The sequence below is a fragment of the Mastacembelus armatus genome, chromosome 20, assembly GCF_900324485.2.
Source record: "Mastacembelus armatus chromosome 20, fMasArm1.2, whole genome shotgun sequence".
Taxonomy (NCBI): domain Eukaryota; kingdom Metazoa; phylum Chordata; class Actinopteri; order Synbranchiformes; family Mastacembelidae; genus Mastacembelus; species Mastacembelus armatus.
In genome coordinates this window covers 3,274,640-3,296,740 of record NC_046652.1, presented here as the reverse complement: position 1 = coordinate 3,296,740, position 22,101 = coordinate 3,274,640, and the positions used below count along the sequence as shown (strand labels likewise).

Here is a 22,101-nt window from a genome sequence, read left to right as displayed (position 1 = left end):
CCCTCCTCCAGGACAGTTAGGACTCTGTGTACGGCTGGAGGACATGGCAACATAATCCCCCGGTCACCACAGAAATCGGGGGAAAAGATGCACAGGAGGTGATTAATCAAAGTGGAGAGCCAGATGTGCAACAACACAAAGTATAAACCCAAACTGACACAGCACAGGAATACCAAAACCACAGACACACAAACACCATCCCGCCACCATCACACTCCCACACAGAAGCCAACAGAGTTGCTTCGATATTTGAGACGAAAACGACAACCTCCTTCTGTCTGAATATCTGGTTTTCATCACTACATGTTTCAACACCGACACTCAGAGGGCCAATAAGAAGAGATGCGTTTTCTAACTCGGCCCAGTCTAATTCTCACGTGTGGTATTAACTATGAAATTCTTTCTAAAGGTGAGGAGTAAAAGACTTTAAGGACTTCCTTTTTTCAAGAGCAGAAAAAAAGAGACTACATTCTTCAGCGGTGATACATTCCCACTGTTCTCATGGTCTGATCATAACAATGCCCAAGAAGTTCCCAAGAAGAATGACAATCAGTCTAAGTGTAAGCCTCCTTGTCCAACAGCATCTGACTCTGGCAGCGCGTCTGTTTATCTTCAGGCGCTCTGTTTAGAGTCTCCCAGCAAACACTGGACCTGCTAATGGAAAGAAGGGCTTTGGACTTTTCTGTTCCAAACTCGTTATGATTAAAGTGTCCCTCTTTATCGTCACTGGACCTAATTAAAGACAAATCTGCTTGGGAAACACAAACAATGCTACGCAATTTACGCACAGAAACCGCAACTAGCTGCGCTGGAGGCCAGCGGCAGGAATAGCTCTCTATATACAAATACCAGCGGTGGTGGTTGATGTTTTGCTGAGAATATAGGTCTAGTTTTCCCGCGGACGCATAATTCATGGAGCACTTTGTACTGCAAGACTGACCACAGAATGTCGGTCCTATAAATGAGCCAAGGAGGACCAATCTACCCAGAGAAGGGACGCATAACAATAAATTACCCCGAAACAATACAAACCTCATTCTAACCCACAGAGATATGAGGGAGGCATTTCGCCTCTGTGTGGTTCACACAATGAGCCTGTGATGTTCAGTGACAGCGGGGTCAATTAAAAACTGGGTCAAATGCGAAATGTGTAAGTTTATTGAATTAATATCCCAATGAAACTTATTTCGTCACATACGACTCTTCTTCAGCCACAGTTTAGATGTTTCCACTTCAATCCCCAACACCTGTTCACACCTGTTCAACAATCTCCACTTGATCCATTGTTCTATATGAAGAAAAAGACGTTACCGACGCGCTTTTACGCACAAGAAATTCACAGATTCACCCTCAAATGACTTGAAGTATCTTACCTAAATTAACGAAGCTCATCACCATGTCTGCATCATTTAGAAAGGCTGTTTCTTGATATGTGGCCAAATGGGGGCTCTGCGTTGTCCGCATTGTCTGATATCCATTAGACATACTTTCACTTTGGCTTTTGTCCTCGCTTGACATGGTGTTGTATAAGTCCAACATAAAAAGTGGAGCAGAGTTGTACTTTCCGTGCGACAGATGCGGTCTCGGTCTGTGAGGCAGCCCGAGGATGGACAGGATCTCCTTCTGCATCTCCCTCTTCTCGTGTGTTCGCAGCCGCCTGTGGATGAATCCCGTGGGCACTTCGTTGTTTCCATCCAGTGAATGAGTATTCCCCGCGACCGTGAACATGCAGAAATAAGCGCTCCACCACAATCCGACCAAGGCGAGCCAGCGGCCGGTCATGGTGTTGTCCCGCTATGCTCTCTGGAGTCCCAAGTGTGTGTGTCTCTTGTTGTTTCAGTCGCTTATCCAAATGCAAAATGTGCGCAATGGTAAGTCCGTCCGAGCGCGCTGTTATCGGATGAAGCCACAGGTCAAAAGCGAAGGAAGTGCATCAAAAGTGTATCAAGACGTTTAAAATACCTCGTAAAGGAGAAATACGCAGATTAGTGTTGGATCATTTCTGATTCCCGTAGCGCGTTGTGGTGCTTCAGGATAAAGTGCACCGTGTCAAACTTTATTGTGAGCGTTCTAGTAAGTCGGTCAGATCACACCGTTTAGACACAAAGTTCACAAACTAAAGAATAACAACTCGTCTAAAAGAAGCCATTTTGTATGAACGGATATGTCTGCTCGCCAAAATATATGATTTTCCACACATGAGCTCTCACAAAAACCGCCCTTCAGTAAGTGAACTGGTCTCAGTGACTGTCACTTTGTCCAGCAGGCTGTGTGAGAGTCTAACAGGAGTCTGCAGGTTGCAGTCCATATTATGCGTGAGCGCGCTTCCACGGGTGAGTCTGTGAGCGTATGCGTGTTCAGATCCTCCCACTCCGTGCGCACTTAGGCGAAGGTGGTGCTCTATCTCCAGCCTTCAAGAACAAGTCTAACGTTTTCAAATGGGTGGCCTGAACCCATAAAGGGTTTGCAGTTGCACCGCACATGACTGTAACTTAGATTTGGTGAGGACTTTACCCAAGTCCAAACTTATATTCAATGATATTTCTTGGATTAAAGATGTCCCGTGACATTGACCAGGTGTGTTATTATTGTTGTTTCTAAAATGAGGGATACACTTCAGTTTCATACGGTTTGGATGGCGGTCCTGTATTAGAATAAACTATGTCTAATTAATTTTCTCATCTGCTGTAATTAAGTACAGATTACATCCACACCCAACACATCCACAATCAATGTGCGTGTCTATTCAGTGGAAGCAAAACAGGCCACATGTCCAGTTGAGGCACGACCCCTGACGATGGAGTAGGAAACAGCAAGTAGTGACGCACCTGAAGAGACGTGATCTGAAATCGCCCCAGGTCAACTGATCTAGTCTGAAACAGTCCAATATGAACGAACTACATGAGAGGATGTCCTTGTAAAATCGCCCAGAGTAAAATGCCTTATGTGGACACTATGCAAAGCTATACTTAGTCATATATCATAGTCCTATAAGTAACCTATTTCAAATATTACAATACAACAAGGAATTACAGCACTAACAGAGTAAATTTCCCAGGTACAGTAGGACAGGCTGTCTTTGTGAAGAGAAAATGAATTCTTTAAAATCCTTAATCCCCCCTCTCCCATCCCTTCACCATAACCTGTGTTGTGTCTTCATGGTCTCTTCAGACTGATGATCCAGATAAGACCCAAAGGTGTCCATATCTCTGTGTCTGCTGCTGCCAGACCCTATCTTCTGTGTATGTGACGAGTGAGAGCCAGCATCAAAGCTGCAGATACTAACTAACAGACACAGACACACACACACACACACACACAAATATGCTGCAGAGTGGTTTCCAGACTAACTCTCTCACACCATGTGAGCTACATGTCAGATCATTATTATTTCTGTTCTCTTTCCCTCTCAATTAAAATCATGCAGACTTTTTATGGAATAAGCTGCCACCTGTGAAAACCATCTTCCCAGCACACATTACTTAAGTGCAATAGAAAAATAACAGCAGTCATCAAACGCACTTCAGAAAAATTTTCATAACTATGTACCTTTATGCATGTGTTAGAGAGGTGAGTGTCAGATCCAACCCTAAAATAACAAGAGGACCGAAGACACCACACTGGACGGACAGAGAACCACCACTCTCATGGATCTCATGTTTCAGCTTTTTTTTAAAATTTTTTATTTAAGGCAAAACTGTCATTGATTTAAATGAGAACTTATCCCTGATTTGTAGCAGATTCAGCAGTTAAGCTAAGTTTGAGCATAAAATACAAAAAGCTTCTTTACTGGGAATAGGTCTGAATGCCAAGTTTTCTCGAGATACTTTCTCAAGGTGTTGGCTCTGGCACTAAATACAAAAACAGGGAAAAAGTACTTGTGGACACAAGTATGAAATAAAATGGGTGATTTTTATTGCTTACATATGAGTCAGCTTATGGTAATAAACAGTGTGGAATCCTTGTTTTTAACACTTTGAGAGTCCTTAACTCTGGGCATGTGTCATACTGTATTAAACTAACATTAACAAGCACACAAAAAGCAGAGCAGGTGATGTGTGTATGGTGTGTGGATTGAAAGCAGAGGGAGGAGGAGGAAACATTAAACAGAGGTTCTGTGTCCTGTCATCACAGTGTCTAGACAGGACACCTCCTAGATCTAATGAGGTCTTTGTCTGTATCTAACTCTTTTCTACACACACACAAACACATGCAATCACACAGACTCACATACATCAAGTTTGGTTTGAGCTTCAGTTCATCCCATGAGACATTTTTATTAAAAAGCACTAAAAAGGTCACATAAGGGTTCACAGAGAAGAAACACACACACACACACACACACACACACACACACACACCTCTCCAACATGCACAATTAAGTGGAAGTGTGCTCCAAAACCATAACAGTGTTTACACCTGGCACAAACCTGACAAGAAGTGCTGAATCTTCTGAAGTAATAATATCGCTATGGTTACACACATGCATGCATGCACACGTTTGGAGGCACACATCTTATCCCACTTATCAAGTGTTTTTCACTCTAAGTCAAAGGGACAATGACGAGCTGCTGCAGGTTTACTGCTCGTGATGCCTATGTAGTATTTTGTTTTGGGTTAGTTTTGTGATCACAGCCTTTCAATGGTTCTGGTAATGAATGAAATTCACCCCGACACAGACACAAACAAGCACTCACATTGACACCTACAGACAATCAAGCTAACCTCCATGTCTTTGGACTGTGGGAGGAAGCCAGAGTACCTGGAGAAAACCCACAGTCACAGGGAGAACTCCAGACAGAAAGGCACTGGGTTTGAATCCCATTAGAACCTTGTTGCTGTGAGGCAACAGTGATAACTGCCTCTCCACTGTGTCGCCCATAAGTCATTGCATTGTATTACTTTAAAATGTTACTACCACTACTACAGCAGTATAACTGATACAAAGCTAGCAAGGTGATATGATAAATCAACTAAAAATTAGCTAGTGTTATAAAAAAAAAATCAATGATTACATTGTTTTCAATTTTCAATGCTGCTGATATAACTGAATTATGTCCTTGAAAATTATTTGTGAGCGTTTAGCATAAATGAAGCGGTAATCCACAAGGCTCTGCACTCTAAATCTTATGAGAATTTCCCTCCTCTCCCTGCTCCGGCTGTGAACGTCCTCGCCCCCTGAATAGCCTCCGACTGGACAACAGGAATCCCATGGATGATCTCAAACTGCATGGCCTGGGTAGGGCAGGCAAATTAAAGCAATTTAAAATGACTTTTTTGTATCAGAAAGTTTTTACTTAATTAAATCAACCTCACAATTTAAGAGGGTGTATGTCATTAAATGTTTGATGATAACCATTTCAAAAATAAAGGAATTGCTTTTAAATCCCCCAGAACACTGATTTGTGACCAGGCTTTACCGCAGTGACAGAACTGACTTTTACTAAAGTGGTCAGTTGTATGGTGTATTAAGCTGACATTTTGGTATCATGCTGTGGTAAAACTCAGGTGTACCTGTGTGAAGGACGGAGCGTCATAGCAGCTGTACATGGCTGAGGCCCGGTCGGCTCTCAAACATTGCTGAGGGAAGGAGCTGATCTGTTCTGCTAACTCAAGGGCTGCCTGTAAAGCTGTTACAACATAAACCCAGATCAACACAGTGACACAGATGAACATATACACATAAATAGTATCTGTACATTTATAACATAGGAAACACATTGTGATGGGAAAACATAGTGGTTCATGTATTACTGACACTTTCTTTTATTAAAAAACAAAAACAAAATCAGCCAGCCCTTCACTGCTGCATTTCTCTTTACCCATGCCATTCTGTCTCCACTCCTACATGAAAGGAATGAGCCACATATGGAAAAAAAAAAAAAGCTACATGTATGCCACACGATGCATCACTTTGACACCATGCATCTGTATGTGAGCAGCTACATCTTCTGATGTTAAACCTGATCAGCCCTGAGAGAGGCCAATTACTTTGACTTTGACTGTGGGAAGAGGCACTTCCTAAAAGAATTAAGCTAATCTTCTTCTAACATCTAAGAAAACTGGGGAGGGAATTAGAGATCAAGCTATGAAGAGCACATGGTAGGGTTTTTTGGGGATTTAAGGATATAGGAGTGTTCATGCAGCAATACAACACAGGAAATGCCATATTGAAATACATGCAAAACGTAATCTTCAGACTGGTGCTTAAATGACAGAGGGGTTCATGGTGCTAATGATGAGTTATAGCTTCAATGCGGCACTGCAACCAAATCAAGAAAACACATTAACTGGGACAAATTAAAATGACACATGAATCTGATCTTACAAGAGTTTCCCAAAAACTGTTCCCTAAATAAAAACAGATCACAGGCCTTTGTGTGTTTAATATCTACATGATTGTCGTTCACAGTAAACTGATTTCTACGTCCTCCCAGCGGACTTCACATCTCTATCTGCCTTTAAATGTCCTACAATACCATCCACACACTATGCTATTATTACACTCTTAAATTCTGAGTACACATCCCAATACTACTAATAAAGTACTTTAATATTTAGAGGCACCAAGAATATCTAGGGTTTTTTAATATTATTTTACTGTTACATATTGGACAATGACATCTACTTGTTATGAAGTATTTCTCAGTAATATAGATTTCATATTAACATTCAGATTTCAGCTGCTGTAGTGCTTTAGTTCGTAGTAGATGAAAGTTTTACAAAACATTAGTTTTCACTGCACTTGATTTGAACACCACACATATTCAGTGTATTTTACATATAAATACAAATATAAATACAGTTCTGTGCAGAAGGTTTAGACACTTTAGATGTTTTAGATTCCTATCACACAACACCATCAGGTGTCTGACTGATCCCAGGTTCGTTGTGCAGGACAAGAAGTCCATAAAGAAGCTACTAGAGTTCATGAAGAACTATTTTCAGAAGCAAGAAGAACCAGGAGTCCTGCAGCAGATGGTCTGACCCCACAAAGCCCTGATCTGGGCAGTGTGGACTCAGTCTGGGATCATATGAAGAGACAGAAACACCGTGACAGTCTGAATCTACAGAAGAACTGCAGCAGCTTCTCCAAGGTGCTGCAAAATACCAGAAACTGTGTGCAGGTCAAACCAGAGAGAACTGCTGCTGGTTTAAGGGCAAATGGCAGAGCTGCATCCACTGTGTAAACTTTTTCACACTACTCTTTTTTCATATAACAAATTTTCAGTAACAGGGTTAAACAGAAGTTCTTCTAAATTAAAGATAGTCTCATGTTAGTTTTCTGTTTTAGATAAAGGACCATTCATCCTTTATCTATACGCGCTTATTCCTAATTAGGGTCTTGGGGATCTGCTGAAATCAAATAAGAAGCATTGGCAGTCAGTGTTTCCATATTCAATGTTATAGATACATTTTGGTCTGTAATTATAATGTGGTGAGGTGTGATACCTATCCATAGCACAGCACTGATAAACACAATATCTATCTCATACCTTGGCCATGAGGAACAACTCTATTAGCCAGTCCAAAGGCAAGGGCCTCCTCGGCTCCAATTGGACGTCCAGTCAGAATCAGGTCGAGGGCTCTAGACAGACCAATGAGACGTGGGAGCCGCACTGTGCCTCCATCAATCAGGGGAACTCCTAGAAAACCACAAGACATTTAACATGAAATATATTTCTCTGCAGACTCTAATACAGTGTTTAACAAAGACGTTCTGGAGTGCATTGCACTGCATGTGAAATACCCTATGCTACAGGTACCTACACTAATGCGTCTGTGCACCAGTAACACCTGTAAGTTATTTTACACCATGCCTAGAGTGATAAGTTAATTAAGCTATTATTCCTTTAGTCAGTCTACAGAAAATAATCAGCAATTTTAAAAGAGGTATCTTTTATCAAAATAAATGCCAAACATTATCTTGACTCCATGAATTTGAGCATTTAATAGTTTTGAACTTTGACGTGTTGGTTCGGAAAAAAAAAACAAACAATTAAAAGATAACAACTTATGCTTGAGGAAAACTTGATGGACAACTTTCTTGTTCTTGTGATACCTTTTTAATCGATAAGTTAGAAAACAATAAAAATGATTTTGACTTTCTTCAACTCTCAGTGGATGTTTGGAAATTCCTTCACCAGAGAAAAAAATATATGCAGATTTGAGTGTGGGAGTTTCTAAAATTACCTTTAAACAAAAAATTTGGGCGACTTAACTGTTGTAGGTCAAAGGAAATGTAGGCCACTGTGCCAGTGTATTTGGTTCGGTCACTTACACGGTGTGAAAACACTTATACATAATATACTGCTGGCAGTACTCCAGGTTGCAGCAGTCAAGGGAATAATTTTGCTCTTTAACTCTAACTCTGGTTTCTTTCTGTCAGTACATGAAAACTCAAACCCTTCCTTGCTTTCAGTCTCACTGGACACATTTGCATTATTATTGTGTCCACCAGAGACAAAGAGTGAGAGAAGGGGGGGGGGACAAAAAAAACAGGAGAGAGAATAGAGTACGCCGAAAGGTAAGGAAAGCTTTTGGCATCCGTCCTAATTTCTAAAGAGCACCAGCTGTAACTGGCATACTTTCTACTGTTCTACCACTCCCAAGTTCATGTCACAATCCCGACTCTGTGATTCCCCCAAGTCACTGATTCTATTTGACCACCCTTTACTGAGAGCACATGTGTCAGACATGTTTATATAACTTCACATCATCAAGCTAGTTTTTGTTTTTTTCATCCCCCTCTTTCATTTTGTGGGATGTTGTGGAAATACAGCAATTCTAATTAGACTGCAAGCTACTCTCTCGCTCATTAAATTAAACTGGAATATCCATGTTAAGAAACATCCAGCACACATACACATGCATCTAGATTGTTGGGTTCAGACATACTGTATGACAGCACTTACTGTATGACAATGTGACAGGTACTGTGACTGGGGGGGGGGGGTGACATGCTTTATGAAAATAGCAGATTTCGAGGACATCTGGAAAGATTTAAAAAATTAAAACTGAATGTTATTTTCAGCTGTTGAGCTTGGGCGAGACCTGCTTGTTTCTTTAAATTGTACATGTTAGGATTAATGTTGGCTGCCAGTAAAAGGAAAAAAAAAAAGCCGTCACTAAGAAAAGTGCAAGGACCACACACATTATAAAACTGGTTTAATTAATGTGATGCATGACCATCTTTGATGAGCGACATGTAAAGCTGACTTTTGCTAACAACTGCATTTAGCTTTACTAAATATTAAAATACTTCATCAGTTGAGAGATAACATGAATAACTACCCCCTGGGCGACATGTACCACTAAAGACAGAGCGAGGATTTAAAAAAGAGCAACAAGCAGAGACAGGATGCTGGCTTAAAAACAATGAGAGGCACACAGAGTTGCGGTGAAACAAAAAGGTCAGGGTCTGGCTCAAAGAGAAACAGACAAAAGAGCCACGTTGACCTCCACTCTGTCTATAGTGCTGCTGTTGGCACCACTGGTATCAGTAACCAGAAAGATCTCCCATCTTATCCTCAGCACTCCTCTCCAGCACCTTGACTCTTTATTAAACTACCAGATGTCAGACTCTGTTTCATTCATCCAGCATTAAAAGAGTGTAAATGATCAGTGCATAGCTGATCATCATGAGCTGAGAAAGTGAAACATGATACCTGAATTCTTTTGAGCCCTGGGCTGTGTCTGTTTGGGTGTTTTCATCGTTAACGCTAGCACTCGAGCTGTTGTCAACATTTTCCGTTCTGTTCGTCTTCTCTTTAATCAGGCCCCACTCCTGATGTACTGGCTTACACAACGACTGCAGCCCAAACATCAGCATGTGAGCTGCTGCTGCTGCTCACTCTGTGCTGTGTGCAAGAACCTGACTGATGTGCTCTAACTCTCTTACAGCCACATGATTGCTTCAGCGCGGCACTATCTTCATTATCATTGGCTGTTCGTGCTTTCTGTCAAAACAATGAGAAAATCAGTTGTTAGAGCAAAGTTATATCACAAGTGGGTGGTAACCGTAAACACATGCTGCTCAGTCTTATATTTCTGCTGTGTGATTGGCTGGAAGACCTGTCCACTTCAAATGAAAAACGGCCAACTCTTATTATCAAAATTGACCTTATCTCAACGCAACATAAAATTTGATATTTGGCACAACCCTGCTCTTGGGAGCTTTTGAGTTGGAGCGTGGCTGTTGCCAGGATTGTTCGGCCATTCATTGTCATCAGGGAAGCAAAAAATGGGAAAAACCTAAATGTACATATACCAAAGGACTGCACAAGACTAGCTTCAGTGAATTATGATCCATTACTTCCCCGATTTATGATAGACCTGGACACATGAGCTTGGTGCCCTTTTTGGGATTAATCCAAATACAGTATGTCATAATTGTTCAAATGAATATTCTCTTTCTATGTTGGATGTGTTACATACATTATCAGTGGATACTCCAGAAAAAAAAGTGTACAGTAAATTGGGATATTGGGATAATGGGATAAGATATTTAAGGCTCAAGGGCTGATTCATGATCCTCCAGTAACTAGTGAGCATCACGCTCCATGGCCTGAAACCTAAGCCAATTAAACACTCAGTAATTACATACACAGCCCCAACTATTAAGCCATCCTTTAGTCAAGATCTTACTGCAGGTTCTCAATGGAGAGAGTGAAATAAAGTATCAGCTGGGTATTAATCCCAAACCATTACATGTTTTAAGGACTTTAAAAAGTGGGAGAGAGCGAGGAGCTTTTTGATGACACTAAGGGAGTGGGAAAAGTAAACATACTCAACCTTTTCCAACTCTTGGAAAGAGTCTGAATGGAAACTATGATATTTTATAACACCAGCACCTAATCACTATCTAACATAAATCAAATCACATGCTTGAGAACCTGTGGGTTTGAGAGAGTGAACTCCTATTGTGTGCTGAAAATCTCTGACTAACTTCTGACTAATAATCAGGGTGATACAGATAAAGTGCCACATTGACCTCCAGTCTGTCTATAGAGCTGGTGTTGGCACCTTCTTATCCTCAGCAGTGCTCTGGAGCACCTTGACTCTCCGCCCTCCCCACTCTCTCTCAAAGTCCTGTCTGATGTCTCATGTTTGCAGGAATTTGCACAGACCAGTGCTTTGTCCCACATGAATGGGAGCCAAGAGAGAGGTAGCCACAAAAGTGTGGTGTTGTCATTTTAGCATTTATTTTGCTAAAACAATAAAACTTTTTTAACAAATGTCGACAATCTGAAGGTCAAGATGATACATCTGTTTTCTAATGGGCTGTAAGAAAAATTCACTAAAATGCAAACTTGGTCTATAGCTCTAAATTATTAAACGAGACACACTGAGGTGTTCTGGTTTGCTGCTGGTGCTGCTGGCATCCTCACCACATCAAAGCAAAACCAACCACAATAGCCTCCTATGAGGGTAATGAGATTAAGTTTGATGTGGATTAACAATTTCCGGACAACTGCAGACTAAATGAATGGAGGGAAAAGAACAGACCATCATTCGGAAGCTCACTTTGAAATAATTGGGAACTGTGGAACATAGTTTGGTTGGGCCAGGACATAGATGAGTGCCACACAGCTAATGTGATTTCATGTATTCATGCCACTGTGTTAATACCAAGGGCTGTGTATTCTTTAGTCTGCAGAGCACCATCAAGGAGACCACCAAGGCTGAAAACACGGCCTTAAACCACAAAAATAACAGAGAAGTCGTAATAGCCGAAAATCAGCAAAATCGTGTTTTAATACGATCATAACCAATCAGTAAAAAAAATATCCCAAAGGCATTATATTTGACTTTCAAAGTTTAAAATAATTTGAATTATTGGTAAAATAACGTTAATTATTGGTGAAGACAGGAGTATCTTCAGAATAATATGAAGATGTTGCTCACGCACTACATTTTGTTATTAATTTATCCACTTTTAACATTGATTAATGTCCATTTCAGCACATAGACATAAGTGGTTTGTCCATTCACTCAGATGACACAATCACTGGACTATGTCACCCAGTTTCCAATTCACCGAGCAGGTGTTTGAATTGGCCGATGCTATGTCAGCTTTGGACTGAGGTTTTGACTTTGATTCAACATGTTGCTTTTTTTACAATCCAGAACAACCTCCATTCTTGGCTGATTTACCATCTCCATTTAAAGGAAAATTCTTGAATGAAGTATTATTGAACTATTTTAAGTTTCCTTTTCCGGTGGTAGCTTTTTTTTTTCTTTCTTTATGATGTTTCTCTGGTTAACTGAACTGAAATAACATCAGGGAATTAGGTAAGTATGGTGGTTTTTAATTCAGGTCTCTCAACATTCAAAGAGCAGTAGACACTAAAGCCAATCTCCTGTGACGCAACCGTCTCCTCCTTCACGTTTCCTTTTTGGTGGGGCAGAGGGGCCCCAGACAGGAAGCCACAGGTTTGGCAGCCAATCACGTGCCAGAAACTTGTCAGATCCTTGTGGTGGCCATTGGCCCACATCAGAGCAATGCAGCAAGCCTCTGAGGGTTTTAGACTCCAAAGCCACCAGGGATTCCCTCCAGTCACAGCCATCTGGGTCCGACCCATAAACGGTTGCAGAATTCAACCATTAAAAGGCTGAAATTTGTATGCAGACATTTAATGCAGATGAAAAAAAGTCATTCTTTTTGCTTTATTTTGGCACTCTTGATGTTCTGACAACTCAACTCAACAGACAACAGATGTTCATGCCTGTTAGAAATATCTTGGTGTTTGGCCTGATGAATGTCTTTTATGCAAGATGTTAAAAATCCTGTAAACAAGATGCTTTTCTTTTTCTTTGGATGTCAGCGAAAAGCTGGTTTCTGCCACTTTCTTACCAGCTCTTGATTACACTGATGTGTTATACATGAATGCATCAGTGCAATGACTTCATGTGGCGGACTCTGTTTATCACAGTGTGTTAAGATTTGTCACCAGCCTAAAACCATGAACTCATCATTGTGCTTTGTATTCCAGAGTTGGCTGCTCTTCTCTCTTTTGAATCTTTTTAAATAAACTTCCCTCTTTTCTATTTATTTATTTATTTTTTTTACAATTGGTTAGTTTTCAATTGTTTAACGTTGGCAAAATATTTTTACACATTGCCTGACAGCTCAAATGAAAATGGGCGAGTATGTGGTGTCTCTTAGCTATACTACCTTCCATGACACTTCTGTTGCTGTTTCAGGTTCACCTCTGTGTTTTCAAGATACAGTCTGTAAATTAGCCTTGCCACCTAGTAAAGGGTGTATGAAGCATTTTTCAAATTTCGAGCACTCATTTCAAACCACCAGTCAAGCAGAAGCTCTTGCGGTACCAAGTCTGACTGAAGCAGGGCCTGCCAGAGCAAAAAGGCAGTATTGTTGAGAGTGGCACATATAAAGAGCAAAAACCAGGGTCATTGTTGGTTTGGCTTTTTGAGATGGAGAGCTTTAAAAGCAGCCACAAATTATGTTCAGATGTGGCTTCCTTTTTCTGGATGTGTCAGTATATAAACCTGTTTGTTTCAGTAACTTTAGCAACCTAACTTTTTCTTTGTATTGCACTAATATGATTGTGATTCAGGAAAAATTCAACCTTGGTGTAAAGTTAGTTATTTTGGCTCCATAAATACAAGAAAATACATCCTCTACAAACAACTTTAGCCATTTCTATTTGTCCCAGCTAGATGTCCAGAGTACCTGCTGTTTCTAGGAAACAGGACATAATGGGAGGGGGAAAGTGCAGGAATTTATAGTGTGTTTGAGTCTCACAAGACCCTCTAGTGGCTGAAGAGAAATTAGTTAATGCATTGTTAATTCCACAGTAAAGCTATTTTTTTCTAAACTTAAGCTCTTAAGAGAAATGTCTCACTCCACAGTGCAGCGCCATTAAGTCTTGCTAATGATCCCTAACCCATAGCAGGATTTTAACTACAGTAAATACAGGCTCACTGCCTCCTGCCCAGTGTGTCAGCTGGGTTTGCCTACAACCTTCCCACAGCCCACAACCCTCCACAAGATACGCAGCGTAGTTAGGGGACAGATGACAGCATGTTAGAAAAGGTGCAGATGGTGGTTGTGCAGCAGGTAAAAAGTATCATCATCCCAGTCAAAGTAATAACCACTCTGCTAAAAGCACATCCGAATAAAAGACCACAGTGGTTTCAATTAAGCTGAAGGAAACAACTTAAATGTGTTGACAAACAAGCCTTGAAGATGTGAGGCAATCAACAGGCTGAGAATTAATTACAGGGAGGAAATGTGCAAATTCATGTGTTTAAACCACAGTAACGCTTATTTCTGCCTCCCAAACATAGTTTTGAGCTGAAGGAAGAGGTCTCAGTGCAAGTGCTGGATAAATTTCATCCCCAGTGGGACATGTAGAGTGCAGACTGAGATATTTGAATCTGTTAAAGGCCAATTGTCAATATGTGTTCAAAGATGCACAGACAATACATTGTTAAAGCTGTAATACTGGTATTATGCATCTTTTCCTGTGTCTGCCCCAAGTGTGGGCTGGCAGTGAAGACTTGCCATCAGACAGTCTGGGAGAACGAACAGACAAACAGACAAGGGTACTGCCAGGATGCTCTCCTGTTAAATTACAGGCCTGGGATGATAAGCTCTGCATGTTTACACTCTAAATCTGGTACTGCCAGTAAATTATAGTACAACAGCTGTATTTATAAACACCACAGTCATATTTTAAGCCCTCCAGCAGCACTGCTTAAGCAGTGACAGCGATATGAAAGACACAGCAATGGTCAAACACAAGCTACTTTTACATACTGAAGCCAACCATGACTTCGTAGGATCACGATTAGCTTAAAATGCTTGGAGCATAAGACTCAAACTACTACTTGTGCTTTTAAGACTAGAGTAGAGTCAGCAGTTAACTATGCCAGTAAGCTAGGAGACGGCAAAAAAAGAAAATGTTGTTTATGAGGAAACTGTGTGACATAAATAATATCTAAACCCTATTTGGCCCTGCAGTGGAAACCTGGCAGTCGGTTGCTTCCTCTTCTACTTATCAAGACTGCCCAGCAGACTGTGGCTGTGATGGTAAAAGGCCATGGTCAGTAGTGTTATCACATTATGACTCCATTCTTATACACAAACAGGAGGAGGCTGGGGTGATAACAGGGGACAGAGTAACAAAGTTGAAAAATAGAAGCAGTGTTGACTTCCTGGCACTAGGAGACAGATCATGTATGCTTGGATGTAAAGGAAAACACAAGACTGACATGGACTGACATAATTAGCTGAGCAAACACACAAAGTCAGAAGAAACAAAAAACTTCTACAGCACCAGTTGTAGCAGCAGAAATGTTCCTATTACCAATGCCAGTAATAAAAGGATTGTACAAGTAAAATTATACAGCAAGATTTAAAGAGAAAGAGTATTTATGTTACTAGTTTGAGAAGAACATGAAAAGAAGTAGTTAAAAGTAGCCTGAACTGGTGGCAATAGCATGAATACTGATAGATGTGCTAGAAAGAACAATACGAGTATTGGGCTACTATACTATACAACTATTACTGCTGTTTGAGAAAGAGAACAAGCCACCCTGGCACTATCTTAAATTAACGCTACTGAGTTGCTCTTAAGCAATGCCTCAAAATCCCACTGGGTCCAAAGTGGTTCTCTATGGCCGAAAGATCAAACTCTGGTTGGATTCAACAGATTAAAGCTCTGAATGTGTGCAATAGTGTGATGACAGTGCTTCCCTGCTTATCTCAGTGAGACAACCTTGAATGAAAAAGTTTTTAAAAATATAGTTAAAGAGAAAATTTCCAGCAATAGTAGAACCCAGAAATACCATCCTACCATCACAATTAGCAGACATACAGTACAGCATAGTACAGTATTTACTGGTAGCTGTAAAGTGAACAGTATGATGAGTTGTTAGACGTACCAAATCTGCGACAGAACACTCCCATTATGGCACTCTCCTCCACCACTCTCATATCTGCCAGCAGAGCAAGCTCCAGCCCTCCAGCCACAGCAAAACCACTCACTGCTGCTATCAGTGGTTTTGATAGCTGCAAACGAGATGGGCCCTGGAAAACACAACCATATTAGTATTTAAAAAAAATCAGACATAGAAAAAATACACACAAAGACAACAATACATTTTCTGTCATTACAAAAATCTCAAAAATGAGCAAATATGTGCACTGAGATGTCATGTTATTAGGTCTACCAAGCTAAGACTATGTTGGTCTAATCCAGCAGTCCCACATTAAATCCTCCTCTATGTAGATGATAATGTTTTATTGGTAATGGTGATAATGGATTTATTATAGAACCGCTGATTTAGACGTAGTTTTATATTGATGAACCTAACAAACTGCCAACATATAAATGTGAAGTATATCTTCACCATGTTTTTTTTTTCCCTTTTCAGTCAAGCTAAAACAATTTCCAGATTTAATTTCCTTATTGCTTTTTCAATATGTCAAACAAAAGAAAAACAAATGAACCAAGTTCTGACTGTTACTGGACAAATTAAACTAAATATTCCCTAAGAAAGAAAATGCTGTAATAATTTTGCACCAGAGGGCCAAAAAATCCAAGACTTAACATGCATTCCAAACAATTTTTAAGGAGGTTGTAATTTGTACACTATATCGTTTGTATTATGATCCTTACTTTTTGTGAAGTGATAGCAGCGTGCCAAGAAGAAAAGCTTTTCGCACACAGTTCTACTGATTCAACATAATTTCTTCTACCCAAAGAAGAAAGCTTTGGGTAGAAGAAAGCTAAGAAGTAGCTAACCACTACTTGTCTTCCAAACCCTTAAAAATACTTCTCCTAAAATCACCTCCGACCACATTTTCTGGTTTTATGTTGTAGAGAAATATTTAGCCCTGCCTAATATCATAAGGAAATATCAATATAACCCTCACAAGCACACACAGCCCAAACAGCGCTCACCATCGGACCAGGACCCTTGGTGACATCTTGCTCCAATTTGAGGGAGGCTGGGTGATTGGCTAGCTCTTTCAAATCATAACCAGCGCAGAAATTCCCTCCTGGAAGAGACCACAAAATTACAAAGTGTGGCAGCTGGAAAGTCAGAGAGGAAGGGAAAATGATGAGGATGAAAAAAACAACAAGCTGAGCTCCAGTCTGAGGGCTGCAATTTGGATAGAAACTTGCTTTGGGCCGGCTGGCACACAAATGCTTCTCTTCCCTAAAGAGACTAAATCCAATGCGTAGTCACAGATCATGCATGTGCTCACGCACACACATATTCAGATACACACTATTCTCATTAATGGAAAACTAACATACTCCAACCACAGCCCCTTCCGTTGGATTCATGTGGTAATTACAACATTACCCGAGAGGCCTACAAACACTATGTCACAGACTCAGGCAGGGACTCATGAAATTATCTTCTCTCCTTATAACAGTAATGAAAATGATTATAATGAACACATGTGCCAGCAACACCCATCAGCTGGGATCTTTGATTACAGCTGTGGGTCAGTGCAGGGCAATCAGAGAAAAACAGTGTATCATGCTGTTTATGGGAGTAGCAATGTGACAGAGCTCCCTAAACTCCTTTGTCTTAGTAGGAAAAAATGAGCAGAGACTATGAGGAGCTCATCCATTTGTGCAGGTTCTTAAAGCACTATTTAGTGTCTTAAAGTCTTTTAGTAACCTGAGAAGCTAGACGAACAGAGATTTTCTATTTACTTATATTTTGAGCTATGAATAGTTGACATAAATTCTTTCCAGATGCTGCAGAAAATAAACAGTGCAGTTATATCAATGCTGGTTCAACTCTCTATTTCAGTTTCAGGGTTCTGATATTGTCTCTGCTGTTTCACTGTCATACAGTTATTGAATAGTACATACTAATGTTCAAATTAATACCTGTCCTTTTCCATCTATGACAAGTCAAAATGACTGCTTTGAAAAAGGCACATCCCCTGACTGTACATGATGTTTTTATGGGACTACAGAGGCTTTATAGAAAGTAAAAGTGACTCCATCTAGCTTCAACTGAAAATGTGCCTTTAGTGACATTGCTTTGACATCCAGATTGTACCCATCCACAAATGCCTACTACAACCTGAGTCCCAAACACTCCAAATATGTGCAGCACATTTAAAATTTCACAAGAAAAACAAAAAAACGTCAATGCTGAAAAATGCGAGCTGAGAAAGTGACTGTGCTGCTGGTGCTAATTTGAACAAAATGGATTCCTTATGTTTCCAGAAACACTGCATCCAAATTAGAACCTCTGTGCTTATTATCTCATAACACAGACAGTCTGCTAATGATCACTGAAGGTCAGTCATTGTTTTATAGTGGAGCAGCAATAGAGGACAAGCTGCTGATAGGAATGTGTGGTAGGACAATTAAAATCATATAAGAGACACTCTGAGAATTGCAAGAGGCCTGTTGTGCCGTTCATTGCTCACCCATTTAATAAAAGTTAATTGCTCTCTAACACACACTGTTAAAAGTTCACAGCTGAGACTAGTGGTGCTTAGTAGCCATCACCTGCAGAGACTCCAGCCTCTGAAGTACCAAAGTATATACTTGTGTTGTGTCAGGGCAGAGAGCACTTTTTATACTGTAGCACACAGGTTGATCCAGCTTGAAGACATTATTTCCACTAAAGAAAGGTGTTCAGTCAGTGTGTGCTGATTATTTTTAGAGGTATTAGGAGCCGTGGCGTGACTCTGGCTTTCAGAGTCTGACACAGTGCAGACCACCTCACAGCTGCGTGTGCATGTGTATGTGGACTAGTCTGGTCACCTCTACATTTCGGCTAAATCTAAAGATCTGAAGGAAGGACAAAGGCTGATGCAAAAAGATGCAATGCAGAAAGGGAACAAGAGAATATAGGATGAATGCTGAGAATAGGAAAGACAGACAAGACGAAGAGGAAATATAACATCAAGCTGACAATGCCATAAATTTCAATAACTACATCATATAAACCCTGAAATATTCCCCCTTTCTCTTATTTTATATTCAGATTATAAAAATGAGCAAAACAGACAAAAGTCAGGTCTTCTTAACTTATATTCTGCCATGTTCATATAAACTGCCTAAAATTATCAAATAGTGGACCTCATGAAATATTTTTGTACTCTTGTCCTGAATTTCTCTCACTTTATCTGTCAGCTTGTTTATGTAAATATGACAAGTCTTATTCACCAAACAATTTACTGCTCAAACTGGTAAGAAATCCATCAGTCTCTTGTTTCAGACTGATGGAAACCACCTGAGCTCTGATTAGCATAGTCAACACTCCTTAAATTGGGTTGACTGACCCATTCTGGGAATGTTTTGTTCATAAAAATGTCATACAGAAGTAAAAAAGTAATTTTACCCCGCAGACCTTCAAGTCTACTGTCAAAAATCAGTAAACTAAAACATCACAAATTGAGTGTGGTCAGTAGTCGAATTAAGAGGAATCAGCAGATTATAAAATCAAACATCTGTCAATGACCTGTCATCAGAGCTTCTTCTGCTTCTTTTCTGCACTGGGAAATAAAGAGGGAATGGTTCATGAAGTTTAATGTTATAAAGCAGAATGATCTACTGCTAATATGGACAACAGTAACTGAGATATGAGACACATTTACAGGCTACAGCGGGTGATGTTACACAGTTGGTGCAACAGAGGATGCTGGTGAACGGAGACCTGCATGAAGACCCCAAGGCAGTGGATGGAGAGAGAGAATTTTCCCACTAAATGTAGACTCTCCAGTGCTGAAAATATGCTAATAAAAATACTAAAATGTAAAATACTCCTAATTTCTAATAATATAATTCTCAGAAAACTGACAAACCTTGTAATTGTGATATGGTGAACAGGATGTGAAAATTAGATCACGTGTGTTACATATGCACATGCATTTATTTTTTTAACCAAATCAATGTTGTAACTCTATTTAAACTCTAAATTCTTTTAGATGAAGCCACTACAATGTTCACATCCAGTGAGTGTTTTAATCTGCAAGCAAAAGCAGTTCATTAGGGCGTAATGATCCATCAGTCTGGATTGATGCATTGCATCAAATTGGAATAAAAAAGAACACGAACACACAACACTCCATATGAATTTGAAGGACACAGAGAGACAGACAAACACTCACATTCACAACTATCGGCAGTTTGAAGAAATTTAAAAAAGCTAATTTTTAGTCATTCACTCTGTCTCCTAAAATTCCCAAACCTTTCCCATGCAGGATAGCCACATTCAAGTCTGGGTCACTGTCGAAGGCCTTCAGCTCCTCCAGCAGTCGCATCCCCGTCTCCTGGTTCACTGCATTACGCATATCAGGCCGGTTTATCGCCACGGTAACCACTGAGCCCCTTTTCTCTGAGACCACAGTCTGACCTGCAATGACAAAAAACATTTAAGATGCACAGGCAGACTTACAGCCCACAATATCCAGGGTCACTGCACTTCACAGTAGGAGAGACGTGACTACAATACATCCTATAATATTTTTGATGAGCAGGATAAAATGAAGACAGGGATGGACACAATGGACCATGTGTTTAAATCAGGACCTTGGCTCTTTCCCTGTTTTCATTCATGTTTATACAGTAAGTGTGTGTGAGCATGCCAGCACTTGTGGCTTGAGGCTGCAGCAGGCAGTTGACACGACATTTTGTTTCCCATGTCGTACAATACAGATCTGGGTGAAGTCACCCCAGAGAATCCCTCTGTCAACCACAGCCAGAGGAAACCGCAAGAAAGAGGAGCGAGGAAAACGAAGCTGCTGCGCACATTAACCTCACTAAGATGCTATTATAAGGACAGCTGAATGAAAAGACAGTTTGTCTCTTGCCGCTCGTCCTTCTCTGCTACAGCATAAAAAAAATAATCACAGAGAAGTGTGTCCAAGAAAGTGGAGCCATGTTGTGGTTTGAATTTTATTTCATGAATGGCCTGATTTTGGGCAACATGAAATAAAGGTCACAATTTTTGTAGTATAACTATATCAGGGGGTTTCATTTCATTTAGCTGCATTTACAACAACAACTATTAATCCATTAAAAATAAGAGTGGCATGATTAGTCAGTAAAATCATTCCTCACCATGGATTTTAATAACTTATCAAGTAAGAGGCCAAAGACTTTCTGTTTTTAGCTTCCCAGATTTGATGACCTTTTGCCTTTTATTGCTTATTTACATCCAAATGGTTTCAGCAACACATGGAATTTAAACAATAGGCCACTTCTTACTAACCACGTGTTAACATGTCATAAAACTACAACAAATGCAGTAATGTCTCACTTATTACCGCCGAGTCCTTCTATTTCAGGTTATTATTACATCTGTTTGTGTCTACCTGTCTCACAACCTGATGAGAGACACTCATCTTAAGTTGTGAGGCCAGTGGAAAGTTAACCTCGGTTGGTTTAATGAGTTACGCCTCGGGTCTGTGTTGACTCTAAATTACGTGAATAAATAAAACAGGGCATGACGTAGCACGTACAGGTGTCCAACATCTGCACCGACACGAATGCAGCCTTTCGTAAAGCGGTGACATCAAGTTTCCAGTGAGGTTACCTGCTCCTGTGCCTCCAGATGTGGCTGCAGCGCTATAGGATTTCGTTGGTAACCAGTTCGCCTTTAGCAGCTGTCCAGATGTTTTAGTCTTACAGACAGCATATACAGCTGCCGTCAACAACCGAACATGTTTCATGGCTAAACAAAACTAGAAGCTCTAACGTCAATAAACTTACAAACTACTCGACAACTAAGCTCTCAAAAAAAAAAAAAAAAACCCAACTAGTATATATGTGTTTAAAAAAATGAAGGTGCAACACTTTGATCCATCCCCTCTGAAACAGCAACACGCAGGAGGTTCTGGGACACATTGGTGCATTGCAGTGGTAAAAACTACCAACTTACAGCTGAGGGCGACATTTAGCTAAGTTGAAATCACGGTTTCCCCCTGCAGTGCACTGTGGTAATTGAAGTCCACTCCACACATCAGATCTTTTTTAAATAAAAGATTTATTTTTTGGCTCTTTTTTTTTTTTACAGATTTTAAGGCAGCATGCACAAAAAATAAGCTTTTCTATATACCCTCTAGCAAACATGTTAAGGTGGTTT

At 40.3% G+C, this 22,101-nt stretch overlaps 2 protein-coding genes across 2 annotated transcripts in view; both read right to left on the bottom strand.

Moving 5' to 3' along the window:
• Positions 1-1,782, bottom strand: part of bmp6 (bone morphogenetic protein 6) — a 40,965-nt gene extending 39,183 nt beyond the window's left edge. Inside the window, exon 1 of the mRNA XM_026291859.1 lies at positions 1,374-1,782. Coding sequence (XP_026147644.1) covers positions 1,374-1,782 — 409 coding nt within the window. The remainder of the gene's footprint in view (positions 1-1,373) is intronic.
• Positions 1,783-3,893: 2,111 nt separating this feature from the next.
• Positions 3,894-21,753, bottom strand: LOC113122012 (probable enoyl-CoA hydratase). The gene is made up of 7 exons (XM_026292914.1): positions 21,553-21,753; positions 20,206-20,370; positions 16,938-17,035; positions 15,916-16,060; positions 7,497-7,646; positions 5,515-5,630; positions 3,894-5,235 (listed from the first exon to the last, which is right to left on the bottom strand). Exons 1-7 carry the CDS (start codon positions 21,686-21,688, stop codon positions 5,128-5,130), a joined length of 918 nt encoding a protein of 305 aa, XP_026148699.1. The 5' UTR covers positions 21,689-21,753; the 3' UTR covers positions 3,894-5,127.
• Positions 21,754-22,101: the final 348 nt, after the last annotated feature.